Raw genomic sequence first — 20,323 nt, forward strand, 5'->3', positions numbered from 1 at the left:
TAACATGTCAACAGAGATTAAACTAGTTTATTATTTTCAAAGAGGGGAAAAAAAATTACGAAACAAAAAAAGCAGTCATATTTTACACTAGTGATTATTATTAAATTTTTACAACCATTCAGTCTGCATAACATAAAGAAATAATTCTACATCTTTGTTTATTTCGTATTTTTGGTACTCTGATTTATACATACAAATAACAAATACAGGAACTTTTTTCACAATGCATATAATCTGTGGGCAGGAAGAAAGTCTTTCAGGTGATCAAATGTGTGTGTCTGTGTGTGTGTGTGTGAGTGTGTGTGTGTGTGTGTGTAGGTGCGTGCGTCAACACAAACCAATTGCCCGAGACCTATAGCACATCCAAAAGAAAAAGAAAAAGAAGAAGAGACGCCTGCAGCCAGAGCCGCCGACTCTCTGCAAACTTAATGCAACACAATTCACGCAGGCGAAAACCGAGGCCTGCCCTTTCTCAAAAGTCTCTCTCTCCCCCTCTCATCTTCTCACCTCCTCCTCCTCCTCCCTTTTTTTCCTCTCCTCTGAGGCGTCCTCTCCTCACTCCGCTGGCAGCAAGCCTCCCCACCTGCTGCGACTCGTACCCTTCTTGTCGTTAGCTGCCCACGGGCATGTTTCCTTTTTTTTCTCACTTAATTAAAAAGTCTTCATTAAATGTACTGTATTTCATACAATTTATACAAATATATTCAACGTCCATCTCTCCTCGTCTTCAGCAAGAAGAAGAAGAAGAAGAAGAAGAAGAAGGGGAGTGGGGGGGCGGGGTTCCTGTTACACAGGTGCAAGGTGGAGGGAAGCGGGTTTGGAAGTTTTAGGGAGAGCGCGTTGTAAAAGTTTTTTTTCATGTCTGTTTTCGTGAAGTTCGTGTGTGGAAAAAAAATGGCTTTTTGTACACAAATGGAGCTCCTTATCGTGTGGATCAGCCGAGGAGGACAGCCTCAATGCGGTGGCGGGGGGCTTTGGGGAGAAAATGTTCTTCCTCTCCATGGTTGGAGGAAAAAAAGAAATCTTCCCCCTGGAGGTCAGTGCACCACAGTCCAGTCAAGTCTGCAAAGCATTCACATCGCAGAGGTACTCTTTGATTTTCATAAAAAAATAAGATACAACTGAGGACAAAGGAGCCTAAAGCCTGTCGTCCTCGCTGGGACTGGAGAGCTTAGGTCGGGCCGAGGAGCAGTTCGTCTTTTAGGATATGGAAGCAGGTCAGCAGAGGTACCGAGGGATAAGGTGGTGGCGAGGCCGAGGGTTCGGGGGCGGCTCAGCACGGGGGACGTCTAGCCCATGGCTGTGACCATACTGGAAGGGTGGTGGGGGGCGAATGGGAGGCTCGAGGAGGGGTGCATGGGTGTGGGGGTGGTCAGCATGTGGCTGGAGTGCGAGAAGGGAGGGAAGGACGACATGTGGCGGGACAGGGCGGCCGGGCTGAAGGAGCTGCTCTTGTCCATCAGGCTCTTGGAGAAGTCGTCCATGCTGTCTTGGGACTTTTTGCTCTTCTTGGACTTGCTGGACATCTTCCTGTTCCTGGTCTGGATGCCTTCCTTCTTCATGGTCAGAGGTCGGTTAATCTGCTCTCGAAAGGGGACAGAAAAGATGGCAGATTAGTATTTTGTCGCGCCGCGCTCATCACATCGTGTCCACACGCGGAACAGAAAACTTAAAAAGTGGATTTCAACAAAGAGACGGTCGTGGTTCAGGGCGCACATTAAGTAACACAAGAAACCTTGAGTGAGGGGTGTCACATAATGGAGTCCCATTACAAGGCAAATCTGACTGTCCCATCCTGAGACAGAGGACTGTTTTTATATGCTGTGTGTGTGCTTTGGGGTGGCTTTAAATGTTGATTCCTTTCAGCTGAACTGTATCTGAGTCTGTGGCCATGCCAGAAAGTGAGAGAGAGAGAGAGAGAGAGAAAAGGGAAAGATGGAGGTGGACGGAGGCAAGACGGACAGAGTGTGTGCAGCACAGAGACGGAGAAGAGCCTGGCAGCTAACGCACAGCCAGCCGACCACTGAGACACATGGCCATGACGGCCGGCGGCATCGGCCAAGTCCTCCTCCCCACCCCCGACCCCCCTCACCACCACCGTCCTCCTCCTCCACCTCCTCCACCTCACGGCCGTCTGCTGGCCAAAATGGCCCCAGCTGCCATATTCCAGCATAGGTTTAGCTGGGAATGAGAGCTGGATGATGGAATTCAGGCTGTGGGCAGGATTATGAGGGGAGGTGGATGAGGCCGACTGGCTTCCTGATCTTTCTGAGCGGTTCTTCCCGGCGAAATGGGAACAGGGATTTCTTCCTCGCGCTCTCTCTCGCACGCTGTCTGAGACACTGGCATTTTTCACTGACTCTTTGAGCAGAGTGGCCTCAGTGATTAGTGGAGGGCGGAGATCTGTGCTCCCCACCCTTCCCAGTGATGTGGTTTCGTTCTCTAAGATGTGGCTCCATACTGGGTGACTTTCTCTGCCTTCCTCCCAGCTCTGAGGCACACATACGCCCACCTAAGGCCGGTCGGGCCTGTGCTCTTTGATGCTGAGATGTGTACTGTCTCACAGAGGAAGCCTTGGGCCTCCGGCCTGCGCTGCCGCCGCCCCGGCACATCAAACAAAAGCTGGGCTAAAAGGTTTGATGACCACCGCAGAATACACAGCACGACTCTCACATCCTCTCTCCCAACAGCACCTGAAACCTCAGCTCCTCCCTGTACAGAGGTGTCAAGGCTGAGCACGCTCAGAGGCACTTGGTGAGTAAACCCCCTCATTGCTTAAGCGGTCTGTGTTTTAGACGTGACCAAAGCCTCGTGTTTGTGGCAACCTTACACGAGCTTCTTATCCGAGTCGAAGCTTACGCGACAACAGACTGAGGCCATCAGGTGTTTTGGGAGGTACAGGAGCACATGCAGGAGCACAGGGACTTCATTCTCCATGAAGAATGTGGAATTTGTGTGAAAGGGAAGCAGAATCCCAAAAACACCAGATGAGAAGGACAGATTTACCAAAAATAAACTGATTTCACAACTGCACCAAAGTCGGGGCCAGTTCAGAAGCTAACTGGGAAATTTTATCCTCCTGTCCTTTTTGACCTTGGTCTGAATCTGTTTCTGCACCGACTTAACTATCAGCCAAAAGTAACATGGGAAACTGATTTAACAGCGGCAGTCGCGTGACAAGCAGGGCAGCAGAGCAGGATACTCTTCTCTTTACACACCAGGACTGTTGTCTGTGTGTGTGTGTGTGTGAGGAATATCACCTGCATGTGGACAGTTAGCCTGGTTATTATTATTATTATTAGTTTCAACTACAATGGCCGTCTGATTAAAAGTGACAGCTTTGTGCACAGGAGAGGAGGGGGAGGGGGGGGAGATAAACGAGTCCCTGAGGTTTTCAGATTGAGGATGTGAAATGATGTGGTGAGGCACTGTAACCAGCCCAAAACGAATCAGTCGGATTGGTGGTCAGGGGGGTTGTGTTGGGGGGCTCCAAGTCCCTGGCGCACTTGGAACCAAAAGGCTAGAAATAAGAGGAAAAAAATCGGCCTGGAAATTAATCGAATTTTAATTAAGCCCCCACTTCTTTAATATTCAAAAGCAAGGCGGCTGCGGGCTTAGTTCACCTCGGTCTTATACATTTTAGATTCGCACTTACTGCCAATAAATCATATTAATTCTACAGTATTTGTTATCGCCGTGGCCCGGAAAGTCTCTGCAGGGACGAGTCAGATAAAATATTCACAGGAGGAAGAGGAGGAGGAGGAGGAGGAGGAGGAGGAGGGAAAGGTGCCCAGCAGGACGTGCTGGGAAAGAAACCGAGAGGAAGATGGAGCTAAAGGGATAAATATTCAGGAGAAGCTGTGATGGCTTAGTAAGATGTCCTATGAAGGTTTATTACTTACATTGTGCAGTTTAAAGTAGAGGCCGCAGGCGTTGCACACCGGGTCCCCGTTGGCGTTCCTCCGCCACAGCGTCGTCGTTGTCGTTTGACAGTTTGCACATGACGTCCCTGCCCGCCTGGCTGCGGACTGTACGACAACACAGAAAAGGCCAAGAAAAAAACACGTCACATGACCACGTAATAACCCAGTCAACATGGAGGCTTATTCTGACAGATTGAACTGCGAGATGCGGGGCTTGCTGGATCGTGATTCTTTTTTGGCGCTTTGTTTATGGCATTCAGGAACTTAGACAACATCTTTCGCGCCTTCAGGGCTCCTCTAAGGAAAAGTGCGGGGTATAAATACTCATCAGGGCAAATTTGGCCTTTTATTGTGTGATTGTAGCAGCCCTGTGTGCATGGCTTCTGGAATAGTGGCCCACGACATCCCAAGAAAATACGATTTTTATTTTCTCTCACAGCAGATTAAATACATTCTTCGTTTTCACTCATGCGCAGTGTGTGAAGCCATTAAAACCCGCCGACTGTATACACACTCTCAGCGTGCACCCGTAGGAATTAATTTTTTTATGCATTAAGTGCAGGCTGAAAATAGTTTAAAATAAAGACAGAAATACCAAAAACAGAGCTGCTTTCACTCCGGGCTAAAAATAGCGTCACAGAGCACATACCTCCTGGAGAATAAATATTTACAGAAGACATAAAAGCAGAGCATTGAAATGGGAGAGCTATTAAATCTGATTAAACCCCCCCTGCCCTTAAAGTGCGTGTTTGTGCCACGGAGGCTTGTTTTAAATGTCGACCTGAAGAAAACTGAAAGAACAAAAAAGAGGCCTGGACGAGTTCACAACCCTGAAACACACGCACTGTAGCTGCTTGGCTGACATCTTTTTTTTCTTTTAAATAAACATGGACAGAAAACATGAACACACGAAGCAGTGAGATGAACCACGTGGCAACAGCTGCGCGCCAATTAAAAGCGTGATTTTTAAAAAAGAAGAGAAAAGAAGAAGAAGAAGAGGAAGAAGAAGACGCGGATATTTTTGGCTTCGCTGCAGGCCACTGACAGAGTGAAAGCGTCACTCCATCCTGACGCAGTGAAAGTCACGTCTTCCCATGGATTTAGCTGTCTGTCTGTCTGTCTGTCTGTCTGCCTGCCTGTCTGTCTGGCAGCCCAGCTCTGCTGCAATGGGCTTTGACATTGATGTTATAATCTCTAAAAACAATCAATAGGCAGGTGACCGCAGAGGACACGCTAACGTAAAGAACTACATTATCTCACGGAGGGATTTCCAATTATACACACGTGGTGGCCTAATAACCCCTGCTGCTGTGTGCTGTGAATAGCCAATCAGGTTGGACGAATAAATCTTATTGTGTCCATTAAGTCCAAGCGTGATGTGCCTATTAAATCTGACTAAAACCTCTGCTTTACTATCACCGTCTGGTTTTTGGTTTTTGTTTTTTTACTCTTTTATTTTTCCTAAATTACGCCAACGCTGTCAGGGTTTTCCGTTCCGTTAAACGTGAGCTCTGAAACACTGACAGTATTTTTACTGGATCACAAATGATCCGATTGGCCGCTCATGAATCCTCTTCTCTGCTGTCACCTCTTGGACCTCCAAATAAATTTTTTGGGGAGTGATTTTTCTCCTGATCTTTTCCCACTCCATAAATTAGAAGTCCAGCGCAGCCCAAAGCCTGGCCATCCTCTGAGCAGAGATTCTGACACCAAACAAATCTCAAGTCGTGACTGTGTGCTGGCCTGGCTCGGACCCCGCAGCCTTTATGTTTTGACTGGGGAAGCGGGGCTGTGTTGTTAAAAGCGACTTATCAGCGCTGCTCAGACATCCGGCAGCCCTTTCCCTGGGAAGTCGGCTTTTCACATTAGAGAGGCGAGGTGGAGGAGAGAAGAGGTCCGCGCAGAGCGGGACTGCTGGACGGCCATCTTTGCCTCGAAAGATTTTTTCTTTTTGTCTTTCGTAAGAAGACAGAGGGGAACTCCTCTAAAGCTCATAAGAGATGCAGCTCTGATGAGAGGGGTTTTCCCTGAAATAACTGCAAAAAAAAAAAAAAATGCTCCACCTGAAGCAGACGCAAAAACGTAAGCCTAACAACAGCTCAAACGAGCCCTAAATTCTAAAACCTCAAAATAATTTTCACATGACTGAGCTCGCTGAATGCAGGCCTGCAGCCACACTGCAGCAGTGGAGGCAGTTTTCTCTGTCATGGAGGCAAAGCATCTCCAAAAAAAACGTACATCAATGTAAATCAATGACAATTACATTTTGGAAAAAAAAAAAAAAAAAAAAAAAGACTGTGCAGTTTTTCTATGGTAGTATCTGAAAACAGAGACCTGCACTTGTCGAGTCAATTTCCTGCAGCTAATAGGCCTACTTCTTCCTGGATAGGGGAAAAAACAGAGAGAGAGACGGAAATGTCATCAACAGAGAAAACGTGGTGGAGACGTACCAGCCGCCGCTTGGGCTTGATGAGAGGGCGATTCTGCCCGTTCATCTTGTGATAGAGTCCGCAGGCGTTACACAGATAGTGACCCGTACCGTCCCGCCTCCACAGCGGAGTCGACGTGGCCCCGCAGTTCACACACTCTCTACCCTCTGCAAGAGCCAGCACACACGCGCACACACACACGTACACGCACGCGCGCACACACAGAAGAGATGGAGACAGCGTCCGGTCAGTAGGTGCTTGAAAATATTTTAAATAACTCTAAATACATTCATAGGCTGGGAAAAGAAAATGTTAGAGAGGAAATATGCAATAATAATCAGATAATAATTATTACTATTACAAATGTGAGTTTTACTGCAGCGTTTATGTTAGTTATAACACACACACACACACACACACACACACACACACACACACACACAGCAAGTGAACACAGCAGTTGTGTTAAGGTCCATAAGGCAGAAATCATTTTAATAAAACCACCAAATCTTTAAGCTGCGTGTCCCTGAACACTAAGCAAAATGCACTTTGGTCCGTGACAATTTTATTTAAAAAAAATCTAATTAAAACAAAACAGGTCTTTTTTCTTTCTCTCATCAGCCAATCCCTCCTTTAAATAATAATAATAATAACAATGATAATAATAATACTAATAATAAGAATAACGGGCGATGTGAGAGGTCGTGTCCTTTGTTTTCAGATGACTGAGGTGTGTGTGCAGGCTGACTGGCATTTCTCTACTGACACCGACAGGTGAGACGCGCACTAACACCGTGACTGCAGCGTGGAGGGGCCTGAAACTGAAACAAGGGAGCAGCACTCACATTATTTGAAAGCAGAGACTCGCACGGAGCTTTTGTGCAACGCTGAGAGCCTTTTTGCATTTTTATGCAGCCGCACTTCCCCTTTTTTCTTTTCTGAGTTGCAAAAAACACAGAGAGACACACACACACACACAGGCCGACTTGTTGACGGAGAGAGACGCGTCAGTCCGGGTCGTGCACGCCGCTTTTAGATGTGACAGACACCTGGACAAGTGTGTTTCTTACACCCTGCTTTCTCTTTTTCTGTCTTTCTTTTTTGTCAAGAGACGAGCGCTGCTGCAGCTGCTGAAATCAGACAGGAACTGAGTCGATCCGATGCATTTCACACGAGAAAAAAGAAAGAAGAAGAAAAAAAACAGGCCTCGCATTTTGCACAAATTGTGTTTGGATTTTAGAGAAATGCTGAACGCTTTGCTCTGAAATATGAAGTTTACCCGCCGCACACACGCTGAATTGATTATTATTTTTAAATAAAGGGGGAGATACTCTTCAGATCTGGAAATATCTTTAAATGCACATTATCTCACATTATCCTCGAATTAAAATCTTTATTTTGCATAAATGGCCCAGTGTATGATGCTGAATAATCCCGATGATATGCATCAACTAATCCACTGTTTTCTATACTCCCATCAAAGCTGCTGATATTAATCTCATTACAGAAAACTGCTTTTCAGCTGCGCTGCAATAACCTTTAAAATAATTACCCCCCCCCACCACCATCCTGACAATTTGGAAACGTCTCCCCTCACTCCCTCCGTCCCTCCCTCCCCTCCCTGGCGGGTTCGTGCACTCTGCCACGGCGGCGGTTCACCCGCTTTTCTTCCCTGTGAATGAACACGCAGCATCCGGCGCTTCACCGCTGGGTAAACAATGCAACTGTGGCGCGCACTGGTCTGACAGTAATGGGATTATCTTAAACATATAAACGGGGCGACACAGCCCAGAGAGCTGGCTTCCCCCCCGTCTCTCTCTGTGTTTTAGTGGAGAGGAAGATGAGGGGGAAAAATGAACTCAATTAATCAAAGCGTTCAACTCTGAACCCGTCAGGATGATTTAATTTTGTTGGAGGTGAAAATATCCAATAAATTCTGGGATTTTTTGAGTTTTGTTTCTGATTGATATAAATATTTTTTTTAAATTATTATTATTATTCTCAACAATTAAATTTAGCTTTTTTCATGAGATACATGTAAGATATTTTAGATTTTTTTTTAATTTAATTTTAACGTAAATGTATTATTATTATTATCATTATTATTATTGTTGTAAGAATTATTATTATTATTATTATTATTATTATTGTCAGGTGATGAAAGAAAGAGCTTTGAGTCATTCTGATGTCTGGAACTCAGGCTGACCCGTGTGGCCTTTAGCCCCTAAAGCGCAGCTCGTCCATGTGGTGACTGAGCTGCTCATGGGCATTTTATTATTATTATTATTATCATCATCATTATTATTATTATCATCATTATTAAAGATGGCTGATCATTAAGGCTGCAAATCTGGGGAATAATGTTAGATCAAAAGGGAATGTAATAAAGCGCACGCCTACCTGAACAGGACCTTGATTTTGGTCTTGTTTTGGAACCATAACTAGAAGGTGACCCACCTATCAGGCTACTTGGTGGGAAGAGGCCTGGGCCGTATTCAGGGACATAGGGTGGGTATGTGGCGATGGGGTGGTGGGCAGAGGATGACCCTGCTCCGATTGATGCCACGCTCCGGCTGTGAGCTGACTCCAGTTTCATACTCTCGGCCAGGGTCACCTGGTACTTTATGCACTCTTTATCCTCCTGCCGCCCGGAGCTGCTGGAGCCCGGCGTGGATATGCCGGGGTCCGGGGATACGTCTTTCGGTGGGGTCGGGGGAAACGTGAAGAGGTGCGGACTGGAGTGACCGGTGGACAGAGAGGAGGAGGAGGCCGGGGGGTAGACGGACAGGCTGGCCGGGGAGCCGTGGTGCAGGGGGTTCTTGGGGAAGGGGCTCAGGTTCCAGGGAGAAGTGCTGTGGTGCGGGGCGATGCCTTTGCTCCCCTCCAGCCAGGGCAGAGAGCCGTGCAGTAATGAGGGACGGCACACCTGGCTACCTGGGGCAGCACACAAACACGAGAAAACATCACAAGCTGACCTCAGTCTGTAACAACAACAACGAATAAAAACTCATTCATTGACAGGAGAAAGAGTCGAGCTTCTGGACACACTTTTACGCACTGATTTACCCAGTTAAAGTGACATTTCTTCTCCTAAAACTTTGACACAAAGCACGCATCCCTGATTTATGTTGCCTTCGTGTAGAGGTTCGGTTACTGCGTAGGGAAAAAGTCGAGTTTCGTGTGGCCGCGCACAAGCTGAATTTTAAGCTTTTCTTTCCACTGAGCAGGCCTTGATGCCACAAACCGAACACTTGAAGCCTCAGAAGAAACGGCAGCGTGATTGACTGCTGAGGAAGTTAAAGGCTGCGAAACAGGGAACTCCAGAATGGCCCTGAGCTGATGAATAGCTTGTTAGAATAAAGATAAATACTGTGTGTGCGTTCAGAAGTGAAAACGGGCCACTGGGCAAAATATTCCAGGTGTGTGTGTGTGTGTGTGTGCGTGTGTGTGAGTGAGTCCTGTGCCAACACATCTATTTGTTTAAATCCGTAACTAAACACTCGATTGATCCAGAACAAATTACGCACGAGCTTTTGAGAAAACTTCTCTGACATCTGAGTCAGCTGAGTCATTTTTCTATTTGCGAGGCTCAGACGGGAATAAGCTGATACGAGCGGTAGACAGAAACCAAAGAACAAACTGGAGGTAAACCATACGTATTTACAGCGTGGTTTCACTACACTTAAGCTCTCGGGTTTTTTAAGACGAAGTCAACTCAGGCCAAAACCGAAACCTGGTCTGGATCACCGTCAGATAAAACAAATAATTCCAAACACGGTGACAGTAATTGAGTATTGGCTGCAGGGATGAATTACGCCCGCAGATCCAAACAGGATAACGCGCACATTATTAAATAAAAGGCCCAAACAGGCCGTTTACTTACTGTGTGGAGGAGGAGGGTACCTCTGGACGGCTCGGACAGAGTTTCCATAGTATGGAGAGACGTGGTTCCCCTGTCCATCGATATTAAAGAGTACATCCACATCGTCAGCGAGGGGATACTGCGAAGGGTCCATGTATGAGTGGCCGAGGCCCGGGTGATGTGAGCCGGGATGCTGCTCGTTCAACACCGCGGGATGATGGCTCATCCATCGTGGCTGATCCGCACTTACTTCCATTGCCTTGGCCTCTCGCTCTCTTTTTCTTTAGTCAGTGTTCATGCACGCCGAAGCAAACCGGCACAAGTCACAAGATAAGAAATAGTCAGTCCCAAATCCGTTTTTAGTTAAATCCACAGGTTCCGCGCTCGCTTCCGATCACCTGCAGACAGAGAGGACAATTTATTGTCTAATTTGCTCAAATTTGTTCACATGCAGCACGACTACAACAAGGCAGGAGGCTCACGCTTTGGGGAATTTACCCGAGAGTTAGAGACAGAGAAACGAAGAGATATTTACAGCCGAAACATACCCCACATTACAAATGCAACAAAGGTGTTGACATATAAATACGTCCAAAATGGAATCCAGTCCCACGCTGAGCTGCTGAAGTTCTTCCTCTCAGAGAGAGAAAAAAAATGTCAGTGCTTTCAGCCCAGCTCAACAAGTAGCGGAGGTCTGTGCGGGCGCGGGGCTTGTTTGCAGTGGCTTCACTGCACACTGACCAGCACCAGCAAGTTAAACTCACTGATCAAATCTGTGTTTGTGCGCAGTTGTAGCCCTCTCCATTAACTCCGCTCCCCTCTCTTCTCCCTCTCGTCTGTGTGGCTCTTACTCACTCACCCTTGCTCTACCTCTCTCTCTCTCTCTCTCTCTCTCTCTCTCTCCTGCTCCCTTTTTTTTTTTTTTACAGTGAAGGCATTCTTTCAGGATGGCGCCAGGCAGCTCAATGCTTGCAGACAGCTGTGGCGCGACGCAACTTAAGGAGGGTCTGTCAGTGTCATCAGTTAAGGGGAGGGGCCTGCCCTAATTGAATATAACGTGGGCCAGGAGAGATGCAGAAGTGCAGCAAGATTTTTTTTTTCAATGACCTTGTCAGAAAAGATGTCAGTAAAACGTGGATTGTTTTTTTCTCCAGTAGGCCCAATAAAACTTAACACTGTGTTTTGCATGAGAGCGTAGCTTCGTGCCAAATTTATCTTATTATGGTCACTGAAATTAATCCACAAGTCACTAACCTGTACATAAATAGGCTGTCAATAGAAAAACAAACAATTGCAAAAAAAAAAAAAAAAAAAAAACATCAAGACCTCGTTAAAGCATCAGAGCAAACAAATGAAAGGTAAAGTGACTGGAGATCACAGGCACGTCCTGGTCTCGTTCCAGGCTCTTTTTCCAGCAGCGCGGTGCAGTTTGTCTGCTGAGGGCAGGCTGCAGCAGCGCCTGTTGCTCTGGGCCAGTGGCAGGTTGTGGGACATGTAGGCTCTTAAAATTGTGACAGTGCGTCCTCTCGCGGTGACAGGCACGTTATTCTAATGGCACATCCGAACTGAGCCGAGCTCCCCGCAGCAGAGCAGGCAGGCACGTACAAGGACGCCTGGGAGGCTGAGCTGAGAGCCTCCAAAAATAAAATAACATAAAATACCTAAATAAATAAACACCCTAATGCAGCCTGTTACTGGCTGTCAGTCATCTCGTCGGTATCTGTGCAGAAAGTCAAACAGACAAGCAACGATGGCTCATCATTTATTCAAAACTGTGCATTAAATGCAACACGATAGCGCACGCGGGGAGTGAATCGCCCCGCCGCGCTCTTCTTCTTCCTTTTCTCCAAGTTGAACGAATGAGGAAAGATAATTTAAAGGCCAGCCCCTTTAGCTCCCAATCAGAGAGGAATTCACCCTGTGTGATGAGTGTGACACCGGCGTGTGTTTGCAGAGTTATATTCACTCCAGTGCTCGGCAGGATGGGGGGGGGGCTGCTCCTCGAGGATGGATTTCATGTCCAAAAGCTCCGCTTGGCTTCCTCCTATACTCTCAGATTGGCAGTGTGTAATAGTAGAGTAGTGTGCGTGTGTGTGTGGCGGGGGCAGCCTCGGCGACGCCACTGGATGTGACGTCACCGCGGTGTAAACAGTCAGGAAGTGAACCCTCTCACGGCGCGCAGCGGGAGCGCGCACGCCCCTGCACCAAGTAGGTATCAACATTATCCTGTGAGGCGATCTAATGTCAGGTGGGGTCGGTTTTAAACTGGGGGGGGGGGGGTGAGTGGTAGGAAAACACACGGCTGAAATGCAGGCCACCATCAGTGATCAATAACAGAACAATCGGTTAGTTAAAGACTTTAGCTGTTAAGTTTTGTTTAAAGGTGTGAACCTCCAAGGCCACGCGCTCAGGTGATGACTCCATTAGTGCTCATTCGTCTAATTCTCTATTTACCCCCCCCCCCCCCCCGCCCGGTTCTTTGATATGGAGGTTGTTCTCAGCCGTGGGAGCGCAGACTGAGAGAGAGACTTGGCAAAGCGTCGTGTTTTTCCTCTCCAGGAGAGCCCTACCTGGAGAGAGAGCGAGACAGAGCGTTTCTCACTCAGGCAAACCTGAGACTGAACTTGGATACAAACTGCTGTAGCTGCCTTTGTCAAGCTGTCAGCGGACTCGTGTAATTATCCTCTTGAAAAGTATCGCGGAGCCATTATCCACAAAGTACCCGTTATAGGTGCTCAGAGGCAACACATGACGGTAAATGTAGCCTAAAATCCCGATTATGCTTTTTTGTTTCTTGACTGGATGTATCGAAGCTTAGAGAATTGGACATGGAAGCCATCCCATGACTTGATTCCCAAGCCTCGGTGTCAATAACGCCGCAGCTTATTCAGCACGGAATAAGACTGGCTCCCCTTAAAAAGTTGTCATTTATAATCCCAATCTGTCGCCGCGGAGGGAGTGAAGTGGTGGCTGTGGATCTATTTCTCTCCCCCAGCGCGAGAGTCCAGAGCGAGAACCGTTTTGTTGTGAAAGTCAGCAGGGCCTCAAAACGGCGGTGCGTAAAGGTGGTGTCATAAAAATCAGGAGGAGGTGTGTGTGTGTGTGTGTGTGTGTGGAGGGGGGGGGGGCAGTCCGACCTTTTGATGGCAGATAATTTCTGATTATGTCAGCCAGCTCTGATTAAAATCACACTTTCTTTTTCTGCACTACGGCTGAGAATTTAAGACACGAACGGATTATTCCATTGCCAGTGTGGGGGATGAAATGTTTGAGATAACGTGTGTGTGTGTGTATACTTTGTCCCTCGACTTCCTGTGTATGACCTCATCATCAATTATAATCATTGTTTTTCCTCATAAATAATAATTTCCTTCCGTCAGCTGATTAATCAGACATCAGGGAGATGAGAGCACACAATAATAAAAATGCTTTACAACAGTAATCCAACACCACGAGCCTACCACTATAATAATAATTATAATATTAACCGTCGTCATTTCTGGTGTTCGTATTTTCAATAGAAGCTCATTAGAAACCAGAGCAGATACTGTTAATAATAAAAACGTGCGTGTGTGTGAGTGTGTGTGTGAGTGTGTTTACTCCCATTCATCAAGGCCTGCCCATCCAAAGCTTTCTTATCTGACTCCATAATGTCAAATATTTTACTTTCACTCTCAGCATAAACTGTCTGAAATAGCCGTGACTAATGAGCTGTTCAGCCTTCGCTAACAATAACAAAATAAAAATGTACAAAATTACAAAAAAAACACAAGACGAAAAAATACAATTTAAGGAGGGTAAACACACACACACAGGTTTTATAAAAATAAATGTCCTATAAAAATAAAAAATGAAGGGAGCGTGCAGGCGCAGCACATGTTGCCTGATATAACAATGAAGATGCCCGTCGCAACTGATTTGTAATTCGGGTATATTTTACTGGTCATTTATGCATTTTGAAACCGGCATGTCACCGCAGGTAGTCTGTATGTTACACTTCGTACTCTGTGAGTCATTCGTTACCTTTCTGGTCTTTTCAAGAAAAAAAATTGCAATTCTGTCAGCATGTGAACCGACTCGGCTTCTTAGAACAAAACGAGGGCGTCAGATTCTGCACGTCGGGCGCGCTGAAACTTGAAAAACAGAAGTGGATTTCCTAGAATGTTTAAAATGAGAACAAAAGCTGTGGGATAAATCCTCTTTTCTTCGAGTGGAAAACAAAACGGAAAAACATGCAGCTCTTTTTACTTTCTGTCATTCCTCCCAACGAAAAAACCTAACAAAAGAGAAGAGAAGAAAAGCCAGAAAATGGTCGCAGTGACTTGTGATGCGTATCTTGTGTGTTTATCGCCTCTCGCCAGACGCGCTGATGTAATCGTTCATTTAACGCACGGGGCCTTTTCACCTCTCAGCCTGCGCGTCCCCACCACACGCAGCACAGCCACATTTCTGCCTCTTCTGCCTGCTCCTAAACGCGCTGCCACCACGGCGAGTGTGAGCAAAGCCAGTTTTAATTTAATCTCACAATTAATCCACAGCGCACAAAAAGTCTGCGCGTGGAGCACATCTCAGCACGACATTCAGATGAAACCACAGTACCTGCTGTCCCTCTTTGTCGGGCTCGAGGCCGGCGCGGGCTCCCTTCTCTTTCACCCCGTTTAAAAAAGATTCTGTGACGTTTAAGAACACCACCAGATTTAATCCGAACCAAAGTGAGCAGCCTGGCTATTTTTTTTTTTGGCAAAGCAGGAAAAAACAAACAAAAAACAAAAAAAGAAAACTGCACAAAAACAAAAGAGCCGTGTGCGCGAGGACTCGTCTCGCGCTCTGCTCGTCGTGGCCCCTGACTGTGCGCGTGTGATGCCCTCAATTTGGCATCCGATTCATTCCAGCAGCGCCTCTCTCTGCGCCATATCAGCACTATCGACCAAAGACGAGATGGAGAGAACTAATAAGGAGTGGAGGGGAACAGAGAAACGCAGCCTCAGCGAGCCCAGCTCCCTGTTTTATGACCCGCCGGCAAGGTAATCAGATCAATTTCACGGACTGTGTTTGATTCAGCCTCTCCCACCAACCTGAGCGGTAGGTAATAGCTCGTTAAAACCCCTCATCTGCGCTATTTCGGGGGGCAGCTTTTTGATATACGTGGCTAAATATGTGGCTCACGGAATGCAGCTGGCTGTGGCGTTTGTCCTTTAACATATCAATCCCAAGTCGAGCTTGGCACAAGGCGTCGCTAATTATTAGCTCGTGTTCGGCTTGACGAGCAACACAGCAGCTCAGAGCGACGTTAAAGCTAACAATGGCGGTCGTTATGGATGTTCTGGCCAGTATTATCAACACTACAGCAAGTGCACACAGCCGTTGTGAGACACGAAGGTGAAACCGACAGCTTCCTCCCTGGTTTGAATGAATTCCGGCAAATGTGCTGCGTCCCCCTCCTTTAACCTCCTTTTTTAACTCGTTTATTTTCATTTAAGGAAACGCGCAAAGCCCTTCACAAAAGTTTCCCATCATTCATACAACATCAGCGAGCCTCTCATAGGCTCCACGGAGCCGCTGAGGGAAGAGGCAGCCCATTGGACACAGCATTTAGGATGCTTCAGAGCAAATCTAAATATTTACTGACCTGCGGTGGACGCTGGACGGATGGAGGCTTTTTTTCCCGCAGATGTGAAGAAAGAGTGACATAGAGATGGAAGCGCCGATGGCATTTAGAGAGAGAGAGAGAGAGAGAGCGAGAGAGAGAGAAAGAAAGAGAGGGCGAGAGTGTGAGCCGTGGACGGGGAAGGGAAAAAAACACACACACATTCACACACACACACTCACACACACTCTGCTGCCGCTGCTGCTGCTGCTGCTGGTGGCGGCGGTGGTGGTGGTGGTGCGCGCGCGCCCTCGGTCCCGGAGTCACATCATCATCATCACCACCACCATCATCATCATCATCATCATCATCATCATCATCATCATCATCATGTAACACATCGCGAGGAGAAACACGCGAGCACACAGGCTACCGGGCAAGCTGCACGCGCGCATGGCCGCCAACCAAAGGCGGCCTCTTTTAACGCACTTAGTGCACTGTGCGCCGGCTGCTCTTCCGGGTCTGAAGGCATCGCGAGCTGGAGGAACAGAAACTCAATTAATAGCAATAGAAACCGACTGGATCAAATAATAATATTTAAAAAAAGAAGAAGTTACAACGGAAGTCAGTCGTTTATTTGTATTTTTCTTTAATCCCAAATATATTACTGTGGTTGTTTTAATAAATGAAAAGGTAAAGGGCTGTGATAAAATCATTAGTTGGCAGTACATGTAGGGCATACTTTTTTTTTTCGTTTTTACATGTTTAAAAATCAGTTTCAGGGCTCGAAATGTGGACGTTGTGATGAGATTCAGTATGTTGTGTGAGTGTGTTGTTTCCTCCGTGTGACTCGCGCGAAGGGCTGCACCTCCTTTTGTGTTGGAAGAGGAGTCTGTCCTCTGCTCTGCTGTACAGCTGCTTGGTGTCTCATCAGCGCCAAACTCCACCGCAATCACAGCTAAACCAATCCGAAATCTCCCCGTGATCACCTAATGGTCACCTGATCGCAGGTGCATCCTGGCCTCGTGGGTTTGTTCTGCGGATGCTGGGAAAATGGCAAAGATCCCGTATATACATCCAACCGCATACCGGGGCCTACCAGCCTGCTTTACTGACACCATGGTTCATTGAAAGGAGCACCAAGCAAATCCGATCCTTCCCTCTGTGAAATGCACTGAGGAGGAGAGGATAGGAAAGGAAAGGAGAGGACAGCAGAGGAGAGGAGAGGAGAGGAGAGGAAGGAGGGAGGATGCTGGAGGCTTCGTGTCTCTCATGTTGCGCCTTGACTCTTCGAAGGAGAATGTAAACTGATCACACCCAAATCTATCTTTGGGGAAGGAATTCAATTAAGGTAATAAATAAAAGATAATTGGCGCAAACCTCGTCGTATAAACTTACGAAAGAGACTGCAGCCAAATGTGTCTTTTTAAACCAATGAATAATTCAGTGTTTCCACGCAGGGTAAGCGGAGCTTTTCATTTATGGAATTAGTGTTTCAATATCTAAATAGAATTACGAAATAACACATCCAGATAGTAATGATTTATTAATCTGCTTTTTGACGTAAATAAAGCGCTTATTTTGGGAATTATTAGCTCGTCGATTTCAACGTAAAGGTGAAGTTAATGTGATGAATGCGCACGCTGATGTCTTTGATAGAAGCTAATGAAAAACAACGAGTAGAGCAGCATTTATGAGGCAGATAATTAAAGCATATTATAGGTGTAATGAAAAGATTAATTGGGAGGAAAATAACGAGAATCAATTTTGTCCTGTTCAGTCTGAATTAGAATTAAACGAGGAGGGGGGGACATACATGTTAATATTCAGAGGGATGTAAAACGATGTGCGTTTCCTTTTTTTGGAGGAAGAGGAGGGTGTGGCTGCACGTGGCGGAGTCGGCCCTTAATTAATTGTAAACGGCCTGGATGCCGCTACCTTTAAAGGCCACACAGTGTCACGTTAACGGCTATCCGGGTATCCAGTGTCGAGCGCGAGCGTGCGATGCTCGAGTTCCAAAGTCACGCTGCGCTCTTTTCTCCCCTCGTGCGTCGCCGCCGCTGCCGCCGCCGCCGCCGTGAAATCGCGTGATTAATGTAGAATTTGACGCGAGCTCCCGCGTGACAGCAGAGGCTGACAACAGCTAAGCACAAACCCTCCGGTACGGCGGGCCGGAACAGCGAGCGGAGCCTGCGCACACCGGCCTCCATCCAGCCAGCTGAGGGTTAGCGCCTCAGCAGCAGACGGAAGCACGAGCCCTAACGTCATATTATTATCATTATTATTTTAATCACATGCGGCTCACCTTTTAAGAGTTAATTTTGCTTATTTATTTTTTTTTATTAAATGCCCAAACTGTGCAGCTGCAAAGCATCCAGTGGAGCTGCGCTTTATCTGCAGCCCGCCCCTGCGCCGCGGCTTTTCTGCCCCGTTTAGTGCATAAAACGGAGTAAATCATTTACGGTCACCCGCTTTTATAGCCTCCTGGTGCAGCCTAAATTTTATTAGACACTTCCCACTCCAAATGTGAAATAAACGCTGCAGTATATATCTCCCCTTTTCTCCCTGCCTACATGATTCTTCGCTGTAAATGTCGAATAAGATGACCTTAATTTGAGACAAAACACCTCCAAAAATGTATGGGCCACGCATTATCTATTTACTTATTTATTTTTCTCAATGTGTTTTATTATTCTCATCCTGTGCACCCTCCAAACGTTAAGCCAGTGTGTGTGTGTGTGTGTGTGTGTGTGTGTTTACGGCGGCTTCTCCCTGCGATTTTATTTTAAAATATTAGGCCGAGGTGGGGAGAATTATAAACGACTCTGCTCTTATCTGCTCCCTTCACGTATCCAGGATCACAGAAGCTGATTAAGAAAGAAGTCACAGCCAACGCTGGATTCATAATGATTTGGAATAATGAATCCTTATCTCCCCTCTGCAGATTATCAGCCTTTCAGCTCGCCATGTTTTGTTACATGGGATAATTTATTGCATCTAATACATCACAATGAATCTGATGGGGGAAAGTGATGGCCATGTTAGGAGAGAGGCTGCTTTTTTTATATCCCGGGGCAATGAAATGCCTTTACGATTTTTAATTGGTAAAATATAAGGGGGATCTGATAAAAAAAAAGGAAAAAAGAAAAAATAGAAGCACAGAGGTATAATCTTGCCTGCTAGTGTTCCAGCAGCACTCTGCACTATAATTAGTGTGTCAATTTCAACCTCAAATTAACAGCATCGACCTGCCATCTCTGCTTACGCCGGTGGAGTCAGCTAGATCCTAATTTCGCATGATTTATTTTTCACCAAGAAGAGATAATTAATCATAAACACTGAAAACAGAGCAGCAAAGTGGAGATAACAAAATATTTGCATCTAAAAAGATTCGATGAAGCTAATTCGTTTTCACCACCACCACCACCCTCACCACCCTCCATCCCGGAGCCACCTGATCTACTGGTCCACTGCTGCAGTTCTCATCAGAACCTCCAAGATTTCTTTTTTTTTTTTTTTTTGCGTAATTTTCCGTGATTAATCTTTGGGTGGCGAGGTATCATTAATCACTACATAAGATGCGGGGAGCGCGTAAACAGGCGGCTGCAGTGTGGGGAGGTGTAGCACTTAGACTGAGGATGTGTGGCATCGTGTGCATGGTGGTGGTGTCACTGCTGGTGGGAACTATGCCATCTTTCCTTTTCTGTACAGGAAGAGGGTGGGAGGCCTGGTAGCCTGACAGCCACCAGGATGTAATGTGCACAAGATACCCCTGTTGTTATGATGATGATGATGATGATTATTATTATTATTATTATTGGTGGCTAATGATTGTGGGAGTGGAAGTCGTGGCTGGCGCGCCGCCCGCGCGGCTCTGAATGTTTGGATGGCGCTGTGTTTAAACTTGGGCAGGCTCACCGTGCCAGGATAAATTTGCATTTTATTTGCAGCTGTAATTAGCTGATCAGCATCTCCCTCTCTCTCTCTCTCTCTGTCTCTCTCTCTCTCTCTTTCTCTCTGCCCATCTTTCTTCTCATTATGATTTTGTGGTCTCGCCTCCCTCCCTCCCTCCCTTCCCCTCCCCTCCCTCCAATCCCTCATTTTCCAATGTCCTGGCAGCGCCACCAGATGTTTATCGGGGTTTATACCCAGGGACACTGCCATGTCAAACAAACCGGGGATGGACACTTACAGGCGGCTGGGTATCCAGGCAAGCCCTCCCTCCCTCTCCTCCTCCTCCTCCTTCTCTTTCCTGGCTGAGCAGAATAATCCTGGACTGGGTGGCCACTGGGAGTCCAGTGAGGGTTTCATATGAAAGCAAAACAACCAGACCACGTTGGTTGTTGCTAAAAAGGGGTTCTCCAAAATAGATTTAATTCACCCAGTGAGAGCAAAGCTTCTGTCAGCCGCAGAAATCGACCATATCGATGCTGATGTGCAGGCTGATGCTGCGGCCCAGATAGCGCAGATAGAGATGTGGAGCTCAATGAGATGCAAGGCCGGGGACTTGAGGGACAAACAT

At 46.7% G+C, this 20,323-nt stretch overlaps 1 protein-coding gene and 1 long non-coding RNA gene across 11 annotated transcripts in view; one reads left to right on the top strand and one right to left on the bottom strand.

The window, feature by feature from the left end:
- On the bottom strand, positions 1-16,000 carry gata3 (GATA binding protein 3). 9 transcript variants are annotated; one of them, XM_046379626.1, is made up of 7 exons: positions 10,763-11,134; positions 10,236-10,612; positions 8,810-9,286; positions 6,463-6,519; positions 6,258-6,304; positions 3,903-4,028; positions 1-1,580 (listed from the first exon to the last, which is right to left on the bottom strand). In XM_046379626.1, exons 2-7 carry the CDS (start codon positions 10,468-10,470, stop codon positions 1,290-1,292), a joined length of 1,233 nt encoding a protein of 410 aa, XP_046235582.1. In that variant the 5' UTR covers positions 10,471-10,612; positions 10,763-11,134; the 3' UTR covers positions 1-1,289. The 9 variants fall into 9 exon arrangements, with proteins under 9 accessions (XP_046235582.1, XP_046235579.1, XP_046235576.1 ...); XM_046379623.1 differs by having other exon boundaries at positions 8,753-9,286; XM_046379620.1 differs by lacking the exons at positions 6,258-6,304; positions 10,763-11,134 and adding an exon at positions 15,844-16,000 and having other exon boundaries at positions 6,374-6,519; positions 8,753-9,286.
- The window catches only part of LOC124053998, a 17,776-nt gene continuing 12,462 nt past the window's right edge, over positions 15,010-20,323 (top strand). For both annotated transcript variants that reach the window (XR_006842292.1, XR_006842291.1), the window contains exon 1: positions 15,010-15,238. This is a non-coding gene — a long non-coding RNA (uncharacterized LOC124053998). The remainder of the gene's footprint in view (positions 15,239-20,323) is intronic.

Source organism: Scatophagus argus, chromosome 22, assembly GCF_020382885.2.
Source record: "Scatophagus argus isolate fScaArg1 chromosome 22, fScaArg1.pri, whole genome shotgun sequence".
Taxonomy (NCBI): Eukaryota; Metazoa; Chordata; class Actinopteri; family Scatophagidae; genus Scatophagus; species Scatophagus argus.